The 18,500-nt window shown below is 43.5% G+C and overlaps 1 protein-coding gene across 1 annotated transcript in view; it reads left to right on the forward strand.

The window, feature by feature from the left end:
- CNGB3 (cyclic nucleotide gated channel subunit beta 3) overlaps nt 1-18,500 on the forward strand; it is a 140,586-nt gene that overhangs the window by 43,655 nt on the left and 78,431 nt on the right. Inside the window, exon 2 of the mRNA XM_073329320.1 lies at nt 8,933-9,053. Within this exon, the coding sequence (XP_073185421.1) occupies nt 8,933-9,053 (121 nt within the window). The remainder of the gene's footprint in view (nt 1-8,932; nt 9,054-18,500) is intronic.

An 18,500-nucleotide genomic window follows, 5' to 3' on the forward strand; every position in this document is an offset into this window, starting at 1 on the left:
AAGAAAAATCTGCATATTTTAAGGGCCAAATTTTGTGCTCAGTTAAACAAGTAACTTCATGGAAGTCAATGGGATTACACTGGTGTGAATGGGGAGAGAATGATGCAGGATCATTAATCATGAAATCAATGAGATACATGCTTCAGAACATGGTTGAAGGCAGAGGCCACAACTTTATTAAACTAATCAACCAGAGAGGAAGCACTCCCCGACCTACTAGGCCAGGCCACTCCAGTGCAGGCTTGACCTGGGCATCACCACCCTGTGTCATACAAACCAGAGGGTGGGTATGCGGGGAATGCCCTCTCTCTGCTCCCAGGCCTGCCCTGGGACCATGGCAGGAAGCCAGACTCCTAATCCATGCCAGAGGTAGAAAAAGCACCATGCTATGCTAGCCACTGAGGCATACGCCTGCATTGCATAATATAGGGCTCAGGGCCTATGCAGCTCAGAGACCTTATATCAGACCCTTTCTAAACACCCTTACCCTCTGGAACCTGCCACGGTTCCAGAGGGACCATAGCATTCAATTTAGACTTCCACCTCCATCCTGCCAGGTGTGCACCTTAGACACACAAACATAGGGTAGGGTTTGGTTTTAATATTATACCTTTCACACCCACAGTGTTTCATAGGCCTTTATGGAATGATGTTAGTTATTAGCAGTACAGTGACATTTGGAGGCAAATGACTAAGGCTACGATTTAGTGATGGGTATTTTTAGTAAAAGTCATGGACAATAAACGGGCAATAAACAAAAATTCACATCCTAAGACCTAGCCATGACTTATAAATACCCCTGACAAAATCTTCGGGGGGGGGAAGCATTGGTGGGGGGACCACCCCTGGGGACCACTATTGGGGAGGGCATCTGGGGGACCGCTGCTGGGTGGGGGGGACAGGGCCATTGCAACCAGCTGCCAGGGGCTGCTGAGCTGCGGCTGCTCTGGCCGCGCCGGGACCACTGTTCAGGTGGTCCCCGGGGCCAGCTGCACCAGTCGCTGTTTGGGGAATCCCTGGGGCCAGCGGCCCCAGCAGTGGCCAGTGTGGTTGGCCCCGGGGCCACTCCAGCAGCAGCTACTGTGACTGGCTGTGGGGCCACCTGAGCGACTGGCTGCAAAACAGCTCCAGCAGCAGCCAGTGTGGCTGACCCTGGGGCTACCTGAACAGCTGGCCCCAGAGCCAGCTGCTTGGGCAGCCCTGGGGTCAGCCACGCTGACCGCTGCAGAAGGCACGGAGGTTGCGGAAAATCTGTGACTTCCGTGACCTCCATGACAAACACAGAGCCCTACAAATGCTGCTTCTGTTAACCCACTCAGCAACAGCTGACACTCAGCAGGGACATTAAGGGTCTGATTCTGAGTTCTTCCATTCCTGAGCTTAATTTTAAGACACCTTTATGCTTCCTGTATTCTGGGGCAGTCACAGATTTATCTGGCCCCTACTGTAAGTGAGAGCAGGTCAGCTCTAATGAAGCCCTTTTTGCATGGCCGATTGTTAGGGTTGCCAACTTTCTAATTGCACACCTCTGCGCTGAGGCAGGGGGTTGGGGTGTGGGAGGAGGTACGGGCTGGGGACTGGGAATGCGGGCTCCGGGATGGGAATGAGGGGTTCAGGGTGCAGGAGGGAGCTCTGGGCTGGGGCAGGGGGTTAGGGTGTGTGTGGGGGGGGCTGAGGGCTCTGGTTGGGGTGGGGTTGGGTCTGAGGGATTTAGAGTGGAGGAAGGGGTTGGGAGCTGGAGCGGGGGTTCATGGCATGGGCTCCAGGAAGGAGTTTGGGTGCAGAAGAGGGCTTGGGGCAGGAGGTTGGGGCACGGTTCTGGGAAGGAGTTTGTGTGCAGGAGGGAGCTCGGCAGGAGGTTGGGGTGCAGGAGGGGGTGCAGGTTCTGGGAGGTAGTTTGGATGCAGGAAGGAGCTTAGGGCTGGGGCAGTGGTGCAGGAGGGGTTTCGGGGTGCAGGCTCTGAGCAACGCTCACCTCGGGCAGCTCAAGGAGACTCCGTGGCCATCCCACTGCCTAGGAGCAAAGGGACATGTCACTGTTTCCAGGGAGCCACACAGAGCCAGGTACGGAGCCTGCCAGCCCCAAGCCAACCAGACTTTTAATGGCCCAGTCAGCGGTACTGACCGAAGCCGCCAGGGTCTCTTTTCGACTGAGCGTTCCAGTCAAAAACCGGACACCTGGCAACCATACCGATAGAGAATAGGGAATACAAAGAGTCTAGTGCACTCAGTCCTGGCCCACCTTGAGCACCAAGGACTGGGAAAGGGATGAACATATAGCTTATCTGGCAGCTGGTTTTGTTAAGTTTTATTGGAAGGAGGAATGGTGACTCACTTACTAGGAAAAAAGAAAAGGAGTACTTGTGGCACCTTAGAGACTTAGCTCACGAAAGCTTATGCTCAAATAAATTGGTTAGTCTCTAAGGTGCCACAAGTACTCCTTTTCTTTTTGCGAATACAGACTAACACGGCTGTTACTCTGAAACCTATCAGTTACTAGGGTTATTTCTACCTCCTTGCAAGAAGTATCATGGGATTATTAGTATTTGTCTGGAATTTCCGCAAGACATAAGCAGAAAGAATTTGGTTTAACAGCTTGTCCTAATGACAGCACCTTTAATAGTGCAAGACACAACCCTTCCACTGGAGTACAGTATAGACATTATATCCTAATGTCATAAGTTCACTTGTTCTGGAAATACTTGGGTTCATGTCCAGATACAAAAATTCTAAACATTAATCCATACAAACAGTTTTTCTGTTTGTTTTAAGAGTCCAAACCAAAACTATTGAGTAGAGCTGTTTTGAAAATGTCCATTTCCCCAAATCTCAGCCTACCCACCCCTACACAAAAAGTTTAGGTGAATGTGGGGGAATGGGAAGCATTGATCTAAATTTCAGGATTTTGTTAACTGGCTAAAATTTTCAGATTTTTGATTGTTTAAGGGAAATTTCTGTGGGAAATGTCAATTTTCTTTTTGACAAATTAGCTATTTTCCATTAAATTAAATTAAATTAAACTTGGACAGAAAAGTCCCTAGCAGCTATAAGAAAAGGAGGACTTGTGGCACCTTAGAGACTAACCAATTTATTTGAGCATAAACTTTCGTGAGCTACAGCTCACTTCATCGGGTGAATGCAGTGGGAAAAAAAATGCAGCTATGTAGTTGGGTCTATTTTAATATATGTATCATTAGCATGAATGGGAGTTGTCCCCAGAAGTCATGTGTGCTCCACTGAAAAAATAAACTAACATCCTTTGGATTGTATTTAATAGGTTCTGAAGAAATGTTGTATGAGAGGCTTTATTTTTGAAAAATTCTCAGAAATTTGAACCTCACAGTGATAGAAGAAAGGTTAGCGATGGAGTCTGTCATGTTCCCACAAGAATATGCTCACATTAAAGAGATTAACAACTGGCTAACAGATAGGTCTCAAAAATGCTATGGTTAACAGGGAAACATCATAGAATATCAGGGTTGGAAGGGACCTCAGGAGGTCATCTAGTCCAACCCCCTGCTCAAAGCAGGACCAATCCCCAATTCAATCATCCCAGCCAGGGCTTTGTCAAGCCTGACCTTAAAAACTTCTAAGGAAGGAGATTCCACCACCTCCCTAGGTAACACATTCCAGTGTTTCACCACCCTCCTAGTGAAAAAGTTTTTCCTAATATCCAACCTAAACCTCCCCCACTGCAACTTGAGACCATTACTCCTTGTCCTGTCATCTTCTACCACTGAGAATAGTCTAGAACCATCCTCTTTGGAACCACCTCTCAGGTAGTTGAAAGCAGCTATCAAATCCCCCCTCATTCTTCTCTTCCACAGACTAAACAATCCCAGTTCCCTCAGCCTCTCCTCATAAGTCATGTGTTCCAGACCCCTAATCATTTTTGTTGCCCTTCGCTGGACTCTCTCCAATTTTTCCACATCCTTATTGTAGTGTGGGACCCAAAACTGGACACAGTACTCCAGATGAGGCCTCACCAATGTCAAATAGAGGGGAATGATCACGTCCCTCGATCTGCTGGCTATGCCCCTACTTATACATCCCAAAATGCCATTGGCCTTCTTGGCAACAAGGGCACACTGTTGACTCATATCCAGCTTCTCGTCCACTGTCACCCCAGGTCCTTTTCTGCAGAACTGCTGCCTAGTCATTCGATCCCTAGTCTGTAGTGGTGCATTGGGTTCTTCCGTCCTAAGTGCAGGACCCTGCACTTATCCTTGTTGAACCTCATCAGATTTCTTTTGGCCCAATCCTCCAATTTGTCTAGGGCCCTCTGTATCCTATCCCTACCTGCCACCGTATCTACCACTCCTCCTAGTTTAGTATCATCCGCAAATTTGCTGAGAGTACAATCCACACCAGATCATTTATGAAGATATTGAACAAAACCGGCCCCAGGACTGACCCTTGGGGCACTCCACTTGATACCGGCTGCCATCTAGACATGGAGCCATTGATCACTACCCCTTGAGCCCGACAATCTAGCCAACTTTCTACCCACCTTATAGTGCATTCATCCAGCCCAGACTTCTTTAACTTGCTGACAAGAATACTGTGGGAGACCGTGTCAAAAGCTTTGCTAAAGTCAAGAAACAATACATCCACTGCTTTCCCTTCATCCACAGAACCAGTAATCTCATCATAGAAGGCGATTAGATTAGTCAGGCATGACCTTCCCTTGGTGAATCCATGCTGACTGTTCCTGATCACTTTCCTCTCGTTTAAGTGCTTCAGGATTGATTCCTTGAGGACCTGCTCCATGATTTTTCCGGGGACTGAGGTGAGGCTGACTGGCCTGTAGTTCCCAGGATCCTCCTTCTTCCCTTTTTTAAAGATGGGCACTACATTAGCCCATCATGAAGTATACGTGTTTCTACTGGTGTCTCTTAGGGATTGGTTCTTGGCCCTACGCTATTTAATGTTTTATCAATGACCTGAAAAAAATATGCACTTATCAATGATAAAGTTTGCAGATGACCCAAAAGTTGGGGAAAGGGTCAACATTGAAGAGGACAGGTCACTGATTCAGAATGATCTGGATTGCTTGGTAAACTGGCTGCAGGCAAACAATATGCATTTTAATACAGCTAAATATAAATGTATTCATCTAGGAACAAAGAATATAGGTCAAACTTACAGGATGGGGGACTCTAACATGGGAAGCAGTGAGTCTAAAAAAGATTTCAGGGTGTGGTGGATGATGAGCTGAACATGAGCTCCCAGTGTTATGATGTAGCCAAAAGAGCTAATGCAATCATAGGATGCATAAATAGGGGAATCTCATGTAAGAGCTGAGAGGTTATTTTACCTCTGTATTTGACACTGGAGTGACCACTGCTGGAATACTGTGTCCAGCTCTGGTGCCCAAAGGTTAAGAAGGATGTTGATAAATTGGAGAGGGTTCAGGGAAGAGCCACAAAAATGATTAAAGGGTTAGAAAACATGCCTTATAGTGATTGAGCTCTTTGACAGGTTTCAGAGTAGCAGCCGTGTTAGTTTGTATTTGCAAAAGAAAAGGAGTATTTGTGGCACCTTAGAGACTAACAAATTTATTTGAGCATAAGCTTTCGTGAGCTACAGCTCACTACATCAGATGCATTCAGTGGAAAATACAGTGGGGAGATTTATATACATAGAGAACATGAAACAGTGGGTGTTACTATACACACTGTAATGAGAGTGATCACTTAAGGTGAGCTATGCTCAAATAAGTTTGTTAGTCTCTAAGGTGCCACAAGTACTCCTTTTCTTGAGCTCTTTGAATCTATCTATTTAGTTTAACAAAGAGAATGTTAAGGGTTGAATAATTATAGTCTATTATTACCTTCTTGGGGAATGAATATTTAATAACAGGCTCTCGAATCTAACAGAGAACAATATAACAATCCAATGGCTGGAAGTTTAAGGGAAATTCAGACTGGAAAACAGGTATACATTTTTAACTGTAAAAGTAACTAACCATTGGAACAATTTACAAAGGGTTATGGTGGAGTCTCCATCACTGGCAATTTTTAAACCCTGGTTGGATGTTCTAAAAGATCTGCTCTAGGAATTATTTTGGGCAAGTTCTATAACCTGTATTATACAGGAGGTAAGATTAGATTATCACAGTGCTCCCTTCTGGCCTTGGAATCTATGAACTTCAGTTAAATAGCATTGGCTTATTCCAATTTGTTTCTTACTTTTTGTGAGCTTTGTTGCATGTAAGCTGTGCCTCTGCATGGGGGAAGATACCCTTCAGTCCCCTGACCCTCCAGTTCTTCAGCATTCACAGGAAGACCTGTAACTGAGGGCTAGATCCACAAAGGGATGTTTAGGTGCCTAGAAAAATCACTGAAACACTAATGGGATCCACAAAGCCTGAGTTAGGCACCTAAGCTCCCTATACAATGCATGGGGAGAGAGAGGCATCTCAGGTCAGATTTTTTAAAAATTATTTAGATGCCTAGTAGGATTTTCAAAGGCATCTAGGCACCAATCACCCCTTGAAATGAATGAGTTTTAGGCATCTAGGTGCTTTTGAAAATTCCACTACGTGCCTAAATACCTTTAAAAATCTTGCCCCTAAAAACATCCACAAAAGCCAACATGCTAGGTAGGGTGATGCCTGAGCTAACCGCTGCAGAAAGGAGTGTTCACCAAGTTCAGCCCCTAAATTCAGGCTGCAGGGAGGTGCCTGTTTCAGCTTACAATTCACAGCCAGGAACCTTCTCCTGGAGAGGAACAGTTTAGGTGGAGTACAGGAGTTGACGGGAGAGCGCTAGGGGATTGATTTATTGTATCTATACTAGACGCAATAAATCGATCCCCACTGGATCAATCGCTGCCCGCCAATCCTGTGGGTAGTGTAGACATACCCTAAGTTATTTCTTATGAGAAGTTAGGTGCCGGCCTAACTCCACACAAAACAACCATAAGGAGCAGGACCTGCCTTTAGCCCACAGGTTAGTGGACTTACCCAGAATGCATGAGATCTCAGTTCAGTTCTTCACTCTGCCTGAGAAGAAGAGACTTGAAGAGGGGTTTCTCAGCTCTCTAGTTAGTGCCATAATCACTAGATTATAGACTGATTCTCACTCTCTGGCCCAATTAAAGAGGAACAGCTTCAACAAGAGATACTGAGAGATTCCTATATCTGAGTACCCCTGTGGCTAGGCCACTTACCTGAGAGGTGGGGAATGCCAGACCAAATCTCTCCTCCGGGGGGTAGGGGGAGATTGAACTAGGATCTTTCAGAGCCTGGGTGAGTGTAATAACCATTGGATTATAAAGGGAGGTCATCCCCTTCTCCAGGGATTATATGTGGAGTTAGGCAGCCCCTGAGTATGCCTACTGAAAAGGCAGACAAGAAAGGCAGAGGAACACCTCTATTCCCATGGTTTGGGATCACGCTGGGGTTCAGGCATTTGGATGCCTAGAGTGAGGCAGCAACATGCATGCCCTGATGCAAAAATTGAGGTGCTTACAGAGCTTTTACAGCAAAAGTTTAGGTTTCAAGTGAATTTAGATATCTGCAGGCTGAGGCACCAGCTGAGTGGGGAGTTTGTGGATCCCAGTGGACTGAGACTGAGATACCTAAATCCCTTCGTGGATCTGGCCCTAAGAGAACTGATAGGTATCAGCTCAAAGAGTAACTTCTTTACCTTGTTTAGAATTCATGCATTGTTTTTCTCCCTGCTTGTTAAATTGTGAATGTAGGTTTTAAAATTATCTATTAAATTAAGCTGCCTTGTGTACAACTGTGGTATCCTAGTCTCCTCTCCTGTTAAGATGAGGTTTGCTGACCAGTTAATGTCACACTATGGTCCAGTTCAGCGTCGTTTTTAGTTTTTTCGTTTTTTTTCTGTTTTTAGTCACCAAACTGCCCTACTTTCTTACATTAGGGCTTCTTTTCAAATACTATTGCAAACAATGGCTTTGTGACTTGGGAACTGGACAGTTCACTGCAGTGAATGGCTGTGCACCTCTGAAAAGCCATACTGATGCACACCAACTCTTGTACACAGAGATTAACATTCATCATAAAATTAATCTTTTTTTATCTAAAGATTATGTGTGGCTTGACTTTTTTTTCTCCTCAACTCCCTTGCATCTTAAAATTGAATACAGTATATACACAAGAAAGGCTCAAGATTTGTTATGATCTAGCTGCCAGGCTTTTTCCCTATCACATTACACTTACAGTATTTATTAAGGCTGGGATCATGTCCATTGTCAGATGATTTTTCAGTATGAAAATTAAAATATCAACTAAGACTAATTAGAGAAAGGAATTACATAGGATAAAGGTCAGGGGAACTTACAATATTCAAACGTAAAAGCAAAACCTAGCTCCAATTTCCTTTTAAAACTAAGTGAATTGTAAATTCCGTTTTTCTTTAAAAAACAAAAAGCTCTACATGTACACATTTTTAGGTGACATTTAAACAATGGTTCACTCAGGAGACAGGCAGGTCTGTTCTTCAGGCTAAGGCAAGAGAAGATTAAATTAAAAACAAAATGCTTTCGTATGAATTTTCCCTAATGTGAACCATGCAAAAGCAAAGAAGCCAGGTGGAATCTTCTCTTTGTTTTACCATCCTGGATTTTTCAAACTATATGATCTGATGGTCATATATACACAACCATCCTATAACACTGAAGGTGTCCTAGTTGTTTGAACTTATCATCGTTGTTTTGAGAGCTACCAACAAATCTAAACTGATAAACCGCAATGATAGACTTCTTCCACAGGATACACTCATCATCAACCTTTTCGGTGTAACTGCTATTAAATCAAATCTATGCAGGAAGTTGTTCAGAAAACTGAGGCTCCCAAATATGTAACTTTTGGACTTGTCCATAAAAGCAGCAATAGCATCTAAGATGCCCTTTTTCATTAGCTGTTCTAAAATAGTGATTTAAATATTACTGTCTGTTTCAGATGTAGACACAGCTCCAGCAAAATCACCTGTGTCCCGAAAGACTGAAAAGTCAGCAGAACCAACTGGGACAATTCAGGAACAGAGTCAACAGCCCAATAATGACAAAGATGAGGATGCTAAGTAAGTAATTACTATAAAAGATTGTGGATTTTTCTTCTTGACATCTGGTAATAACATTACACTGCTGTGTCCTGTACTTAGGCTTGGCAGAATTTAACTTTAATTTTGATAGATTGAATGTTTCTATAAGCATTTTTTATTTTTATCAATTTCAATTGTCACAATTGTACTAAGGTATGGTTTTAAAGCTTTTTTTTTCCTATTTTTATTTATATTTCACAGTTGTGGGAAATTATGGGGGGGGGAGTCAGCTATTGTTTATTTAATGACAGTAGACATTTAGATTCAAAAGAATTAAAGCTTTATAACATGGATTGTATATTTTAAAATGTGATGTTGACAAAGTAAATAACCTTAAATCAAAATAAGCTTTCAAATAACATTTTTGCTCTGTAAATTCCAAATATCGATTGAAAATTTTTGTTGGTTTGTGTGTGTACAGTGAAATTGATGTTTACTATTAAAATTTAATTTTTCCAAGTCTATTATATTACAGTTCTCTATTAGGCCCTCAGATAGCATGGTAATGACACAATATAAGAACCTGAATATATTACTGTTATCTCCTATAATTCTATGACAACCATCAGCATGCCACCACAAATGAAATTTCTCATGTATCATGCACTTTTGATAACTTCACCTGTACTCTAGCTATCTAGAATCTTCACCTGTACTCTAGAATCTAGCTATTCCCACCCACCTCACCCTCAATTCAAGCACTGATAAGAGCAATTTGCTGTCCTCAGTGAATTACTTTAGACCTCAGTTCCTCCTGTGCCACTGACATATTGGGCAGTCCCCCACTGATTACAATCACTCCCTAGTCATGGTACTTCTTCCCAGTTGAAACTAGCACATTGAATATCCTCTGTCACTGTCTCCCACCAGTTCTTCCTTTGGCCTTCCTCACTTTCTCTTGCCACCCTCAGCTACTCCTTAGCATCTCTCCCATCATTAATATGGAGTATATGACCCAGATGCCTGAGCATTCTCTGTATGATATTTTATAACATGTCCTGCTCTGTGAGCTCCCTTACTCTTACATTTGTTATTCTGTCTTTCCATGACATGTGTAGTATCTTTCTGAGCCATCTGTGATGGGCAGCCTCCAATCTCTTTGTTAGCTACTAGCATTGGCTAGTCTCTGCACTGTATTGTACTGAGCTCACTGTAATCAAATGGTATAATCTGACCTTTAGTTTGGTGTGGAGACCTCTGTTTGACCAGATATTGTTCATCCTTCCAAAAGTGGTGTTTGCTTTTCCTAATTTCATAGGAAAATCTTTAAGCACAGCCACTTTCAAATGTCACCACACTCCCTAGATAGCGGAACTCTGTTAGATTTTCTTTTCCATCCACATACAGCTTTGCATCTGTTGCCCAACCTCCTACCTTCATAATCTTGGTTCTCTCTGCATTTACTTTCAATCCAGTTTTGCTGCTCACTGTTCTACTTCTGTAAGCACAGTAATTCCATTCTGCAGCATACTTATAAAGCAATGTTGTTGGCAAAGTCAGGTCCAGTGACTCATCTCAGCTAATCCATTTTACGCTGTCCACAATGTCTTTTGTTGCTCGCTTCATCATCCCATTTATTAGTAATGCAACCAAGCTTGGAGAAAGTTCCAGCTTCAATTTATGTTTTGTTGTCATTTTTAAGTTAAAAATAAATGCAAATCTTGGAAAAGGAGTATGCTTGAACTATAACCATTATGCATATGCTCACAGAGCCAGATGAAAATTCCTCCTGCTTACATTTACTCATCATACTTTATAACTATCCAGAATACAAAGAAGCAGTCATTCCCTGACCTGCTATTTATAGAGAAGATTAACTATTTCCTGGTTTTCAGCAAGAGAGCTCTTAGGAATAAATGAGCAAAATAGTAATGCACACTCCTCTAGAAAGAATATATTTGACACAAATACTCCCACTAGAATGATTGGAAATCTTATAAATAACTTGGCAATTTAAATGTGAATCAACAGATCAACAATAAAAACCCAGGTAAAGCGCATTCATTGTGCCATTGCTTTGTATGTGATTATAGGTCTGCTGTTCCTTTTTGAGTTGTGTCACCATGGTTAACATGCTTGTGAAACAATATGCTTGTGAAACAATAAAAGCGTGTACTGCTTAATTAACAGGAGAGAAGAGTCAGCCTGTGAAGTAGATTTTTCTTAACTCCTGTAGGTATGCCCTGTTTTGCCCACTATATTTTGTTTTTCATAGAATATCTATTTATTACCCACTAAGAGTCAAAGCATAATAAGGGGATGATTGCTCCTCTGGAGGATTAGAAGTCGTGAGTATGCATGTTGGAATGCCCTGAATGGACATACTATGGATCAGATGCTACATTTTGTGTATGTAAAGGCTGATGCACACATGACCCCAGACAACCCACACTTCACAAAAGCTGCACTGTTATGGTTATAACAGATCAATAAATGCTTGCATTAGAGACAGTTTAATTTTTTTTAAATTGTTAGAGCACTGGCAGTGTATTCAATACTATACAAAAATTGTGGGGGACAGAGGATTTTTCCACTAGTAGCTTGCAGTATAAGGGCTCAGTCCTGCAAACACATATATGAGCAACATAAGTCATGGGCATAATCCGACTGAAGCCAGCAGAACTACTCACAAGTGTAAGCATTTACAGGATTGGGTCATGAGTGTACTGTATCCATCTTCCAATTCATCTGTATTAAATTAGCTTTTAACTCATGATGCAGCACTTCCTGTCTTTTTTGTGAATCTCATCCGAAAGAACAAATCAATTTATTATCTTGTTGGATGAGTCACTTAGCTCCTAGCAGTGATAGTATTCACCCCTGGAAATTTCCATGGATGCTGTTTGTCCATTAGCAAGAAAAATGACCTGTTTGGGGCTTTGCATGTCAGCACTCTGATTTTGAAATATAAAAAAATTAATTGTGATGGACACTAATAAAGAGTAGGCAGACATAGCTTCCTTAGTAGGCAGACGTAGATTCCTTAGTGACATCTAAGCATTATGTCTAAAAAGGGGAGATGGCCTATGTGCTGTGTAGCTGAATGATGACTCAGTCACCGAAACTTTAATGTCTGTTTCCTAATGATTCAGATAAGGATTCGGTACTAGTCTGGCTTGTCCATTAATATATTGTTTCTCACCCCACCTATAACAAAACAATGGGTTATTTCTATGAATAACTTTTTGCTGAGATATGGCAATCTCTTCTTGGGGGCTAAGTATATGCAGTCTCTTCACAGCAGGGACAGTGAGAACAGTCTAGCATTCAGAATCTTATCAGCATTCTAATAGGAGTTAAGTCTTGGAATAACAAGACAATTGCAGCTGTAATGATATTTAAATATTACTGTGTATAGACACACTGAAAAGTTTTAAAATGGAATTTACACTATGTACTGAATAAAACCAAATTGCCACATACACACACATGAACACAGCAAAGGTTGCATCTAATCTTTGCTCCTTTTCATATTTTCTATGTAAAAATGTTGCGTTTTGGTTTTAGCAATTTTAAATTTGAATTTGGAACTTGTCTTTTTCAATGTGCGACAAGGACCTTAAAATGATTTATAAAAACCACAACCACTGCAGAAAACTTATAATTGGCCGAGCAAAGCAAGGTCTAACACTCAGTGATATTTTTGTTTGTAATGCATTAACTTTGGAATGCTGCATCTGATCTATGCCAAGATTTTAGTGAATGTTCTAAGGACCAATAGGCACAACTCTACTGATTCTGGTGTAAATTGGAACACCAGAAAATTCTGTACTTGTGGCACCTTAGAGACTAACCAAGGTGCCACAAGTACTCCTTTTTTTTTTGCGAATACAGACTAACACGGCTGTTACTCTGAAACCAGAAAATTCTGATTCACAGCAAAAATCAGGTCCCCCAGACTGCCTGGTTCTGTAGACAGAGGAATCTTTCTAAGGAGATCAGAGGCAACAGCTTAACTTGCCACATATGGAAATCAGCTGAAGCCTGGATTCCAAAAATAAAAGAAGCTTATAGGGAGGGTCTGTAGGGTTGCCCCTCTCCTAGGTACAGAAAACCAGGGCAAGGGGAAGGGCTGTCTGGGACTCCATGAGAGGGTGGGGCTTGGTGCCGCTCATTCCTTCCACACCCTTCTAACATTTAAAATGGTGACACACAAAGGAGTATGAGGGGAGAGGACTAAAACATCAATGGGCACCTTATGGTGCTGGAACTAGGGCAGCTGCCGCACTCTCTGACTTGAAATTGTAATAACAAACACCAAATAGATGGTTTCCATCATCAGCACCCCCACTATAAAAATTGTTCCAGCACCTCTGTGGGCCCTTCATACCCAGACCTGGCCCACCTTTCCCTCGTGAAACCATCGACAGGCCCCACAGCCCCCCACACCCTGAGCCGGGCCCAAGGAGAAGCACTTTACCCTCCCTCCAGTAGGGTTGCCGCCTGTCCAGGTTTTTCCAGGACTGTCCTTTCTTTAAGTTGGTGTCCCAGGAAATCACTAAGTCTTCCCAAAACATTAAAAGTCCTGGATTTTCTACCTCCCGTTTCCCTGCCCTCAGCCTGCCTTTCCCTGGGAGTTTCCCCTCCATACAAGGGGCCACCCAGGAAGTTTTTGGAAAGCATAGGGGACAATTTCCTGGTGCAAGTGCTAGAGGAGCCAACTAGGGGGAGAGCTTTTCTTGACCTGCTGCTCACAAACCGGGAAGAATTAGTAGGAGAAGCAAAAGTGGATGGGAATCTGGGAGGCAGTGACCATGAATTGGTTGAGTTCAGGATCCTGACGCAGGGAAGAAAGGTAAGCAGCAGGATACGGACCCTGGACTTCAGGAAAGCAGACTTCGACTCCCTCAGGGAACGAATGGGTAGGATCCCCTGGGGGACTAACATGAAGGGGAAAGGAGTCCAGGAGAGCTGGCTGTATTTCAAGGAATCCCTGTTGAGGTTACAGGGACAAACCATCCCGATGTGTCGAAAGAATAGTAAATATGGCAGGCGACCAGCTTGGCTTAATGGTGAAATCCTAGCGGATCTTAAACATAAAAAAGAAGCTTACAAGAAGTGGAAGGTTGGACATATGACCAGGGAAGAGTATAAAAATATTGCTCGGGCATGTAGGAATGAAAACAGGAAGGCCAAATTGCACCTCGAGCTGCAGCTAGCGAGAGATGTCAAGAGTAACAAGAAGGGTTTCTTCAGGTATGTTGGCAACAAGAAGAAAGTCAGGGAAAGTGTGGGCCCCTTAATGAATGAGGGAGGCAACCTAGTGACAGAGGATGTGGAAAAAGCTAATGTACTCAATGCTTTTTTTGCCTCTATCTTCACTAACAAGGTCAGCTCCCAGACTGCTGTGCTGGGCATCACAACATGGGGAATAGATGGCCAGCCCTCTTTGGAGAAAGAGGTGGTTAGGGACTATTTAGAAAAGCTGGATGTGCACAAGTCCATGGGGCCGGACGAGTTGCATCCGAGAGTGCTAAAGGAATTGGCGGCTGTGATTGCAGAGCCATTGGCCGTTATCTTTGAAAACTCGTGGCGAACGGGGGAAGTCCCAGATGACTCGAAAAAGGCTAATGTAGTGCCAGTCTTTAAAAAAGGGAAGAAGGAGGATCCTGGGAACTACAGGCCAGTCAGCCTCACCTCAGTCCCCGGAAAAATCATGGAGCAGGTCCTCAAAGAATCAATCCTGAAGCACTTACATGAGAGGAAAGTGATCAGGAACAGTCAGCATGGATTCACCAAGGGAAGGTCATGCCTGACTAATCTAATCACCTTCTATGATGAGATTACTGGTTCTGTGGATGAAGGGAAAGCAGTGGATGTATTGTTTCTTGACTTTAGCAAAGCTTTTGACACGGTCTCCCACAGTATTTTTGTCAGCAAGTTAAAGAAGTCTGGGTGAATGCACTATAAGGTGGGTAGAAAGTTGGCTAGATTGTCGGGCTCAACGGGTAGTGATCAATGGCTCCATGTCTAGTTGGCAGCCGGTGTCAAGTGGAGTGCCCCCGGGGTCGGTCCTGGGGCCGGTTTTGTTCAATATCTTCATAAATGATCTGGTGTGGATTGTACTCTCAGCAAATTTGCGGATGATACTAAACTAGGAGGAGTGGTAGATACGGTGGCAGGTAGGGATAGGATACAGAGGGCCCTAGACAAATTGGAGGATTGGGCCAAAAGAAATCTGATGAGGTTCAATAAGGATAAGTGCAGGGTCCTGCACTTAGGACGGAAGAACCTAATGCACAGCTACAGACTAGGGACCGAATGGCTAGGCAGCAGTTCTGCAGAAAAGGACCTAGGGGTGACAGTGGACGACAAGCTGGATATGATTCAGCAGTGTGCCCTTGTTGCCAAGAAGGCCAATGGCATTTTGGGATGTATAAGTAGGGGCATAGCGAGCAGATCGAGGGACGTGATCGTCCCCCTCTATTCGACGTTGGTGAGGCCTCATCTGGAGTAATGTGTCCACTTTTGGGCCCCACACTACAAGAAGGATGTGGATAAATTGGAAAGAGTCCAGCGAAGGGCAACAAAAATGATTAGGGGTCTGGAACACATGACTTATGATTCTATGATTCTATGGTCCCAAAAGTTTGTGCCCTGGGGGCCAGAGGAAGCACAGCCTGCCTCGGAGTAGAACATGTGGGGTGCTGCCTGCAGGGGATCTTACAATGGGAGGCCCCTTGTATGGAAGGGAAGCCTGGAGGGAAAGGCAGGCAGATGGCAGGGGAATGGATTTAACAAAACCCAGGGCTTTTAGTGTTCTAAGAAGACTTAGTAATTTCCTGGGACACAAACTTAGAAAAAATGGATGATCCTGGGAAAATCTGGCCAGGAGCAACTCTTCAGGCTTGAATCATAGAATATCAGGGTTGAAAGGGACCTCAGGAGGTCATCTAGTCCAACCCCCTGCTCAAAGCAGGACCAACACCAACTAAATCATCCTAGCCAGGGCTTTGTCAAGCCTGACCTTAAAAACTTCTAAGGAAGGAGATTCCATCACCTCCCTAAGTAACGCATTCCAGTGTTTCACCACCCTCCTAGTGAAAAAGTTTTTCCTAATATCCAACCTAAATCTCCCCCACTGCAACTTGAGACCATTACTCCTTGTCCTGTCCTCTTCTACCACTGAGAATAGTCTAGAACCATCCTCTCTGGAACCACCTCTCAGGTAGTTGAAAGCAGCTATCAAATCCCCCCTCATTCTTCTCTTCCGCAGACTAAACATCCCCAGTTCCCTCAGCCTCTCCTCATAAGTCATGTGTTTCAGTCCCCTAATCATTTTTGTTGCCCTCCGCTGGATGCTTTCCAATTTTTCCACATCCTTCTTGTAGTGTGGGGCCCAAAACTGGACACAGTACTCCAGTATTTGTAGAGGGAGGAGTGGGGAGCTGGGGAGGAAGGGCCTCCCTGGGTTGGGGGCAAGAGTATGGTGAGAGACTGGAGTTGGCCATAGGGAAAAAGCAGGGATCTAAGAGGGGAACTGGATGGGTGGGCATGGAAGCAGGGACCTAGAGTGGAGATGAGGAGGAGAAAGCAGGGCCTCAGGAGGGATGGGGAGGGGAGAGGGGCGACCCAGAAACAGGGAAGGAAAAACAGGAACCTGGGGATGGGGGAAGTGAGGGGGCACAGAGATGCTGCCATGGGAAGGAGAAAATGCACAATCCTGGTATGAGAGAAGGGAGGCACACAGATATGGGAAAGGGGGTAGAGCCCTGCACAGATACAAAATTTATATCTGCATCCAATCTGCAAACATGGTCTGCAGATATCCAGAAATATAAAGCAGGTAGCCACAGATTTGCAAGGCTCTAAAAATTGGGTCAGACAGAACCCCTGGCATAGAGGAAATTGGGGAATGGGAGGCCACATATACCCCTGGCATAGTGGGGAGAATTGTAAGGGAGCAGGTCACAGAGGACACACAGAACCCCTGGCCTGAGGGAGTGGGTTGGGAGAGTTGTTGCAGTGAGCCTCTGAAATGGAGGGGTATGGGCAGAATGCAAGGAGACCCTGGATAAAGTGTTACTGTATTTCCTTTCTTTCTTGTATACTAAGTTGTTTTAGGTTTATTATTTGTCTAATAGGAACACTTAGAAACTCCAGTCACGGGTCATTGGCCTAGGGGCTACACAGACCAATAAAACAGTCCCTGCCCCAGAAAGCTCACAATCTACATGCTGAACTGTACATGACAGGTGAATGAAAGAGACGTGCAAACAGAACTTTAGAAGCTCTCTTCAGTATCTTCCTACTATTGTTCATTTATGTCTAGAGAGGGACATGAGCTCATCATGAAATGCCATTTTAAACACACCTTCCATGAATCAGGTTTTGCAAAAATCAAAATGTGTCTAGTAATATTTTATAAAAACCTTGTGCTTAAATCCTGCAAGTTATTCCATGCTGGCAGATCCCTTAGCTCATGGGCAACCCCATTGACACCAGTGGGGCTCCATGCAGGTGGAGTATCTGACCACACAGAGCAGATTGCAGGACAGGGGCCTTCGTTTGTCTAATGCAAGATGTGGCAGAACCAGAACCTTGATGGTTTTGATAACATGGAAATTGCTTCCAAACTATCACTGGCTTGCCAAACCAAAACCCAACAGAGCTGGTTTTACAAATGCAAGCCTCACGACTGCTTAGTCCAACTCTAGTTAGTTTCACAACTTTTTGATCAAAGCAACTGATGTCTTTGTGTATGTTGGCAATAGTGGATTTTGTCTATAATGAATTATTTTAATAGGTTATGGAGGCTAGCTAAAAGAGAAAACATGGTTTGTTCACAGAAACCCTACTATGCAGAAATGAATGGAAAAGAAATACATGGGAGTGTCATGACAGTTTAATGGTGTTTTTTAAAATCTGTTACATTTAATAAGTGGGTGTGTCTGTGGTTATTTAAATCCAGTTAAGGATGTGACTACAGCTGGGGAAGGAAGGGAAAGGGGGAAAAAAATCAGGAAAATATTTATGCAAAAACTCACACAAAATTTGACACATTTATTTTTCATGTTCTCACCTCCTCAAGAATCTGTCTGAGAAGTTTTAGGGACTGAAAATTATTCACACTGAAACAGTCCAAAGCATTAAAAGTTGTTTTTAAATACAGCTGTTATAGTGAACTTTGAAAAAAGATTGAATATCAAGAGCCCTTAAAAACTACATAATCTAGAGGATTTGGCAGAGAACCAAACCAGGAAGCCCTGAGATATAGTCCTAGTAATTTCTCCAAGGACTATATTTAACATTTAAATTCATATAGCACTTTACAAATATTTCATTGGCCCTCATTAGTGTCTCATTATACATATGGGGAAACTGAGGCACAAAGTTAAGTGACTTTCTGGTGTAGACGAGCCCTTTGATTTTCTCAAATCAGTTAGCTGGTCAGTTGCATGATTGAAAAGTTATGTGGATTGCTTA

This window comes from Lepidochelys kempii, chromosome 2 (genome assembly GCF_965140265.1).
Source record: "Lepidochelys kempii isolate rLepKem1 chromosome 2, rLepKem1.hap2, whole genome shotgun sequence".
In the NCBI taxonomy this organism is placed as follows: domain Eukaryota; kingdom Metazoa; phylum Chordata; order Testudines; family Cheloniidae; genus Lepidochelys; species Lepidochelys kempii.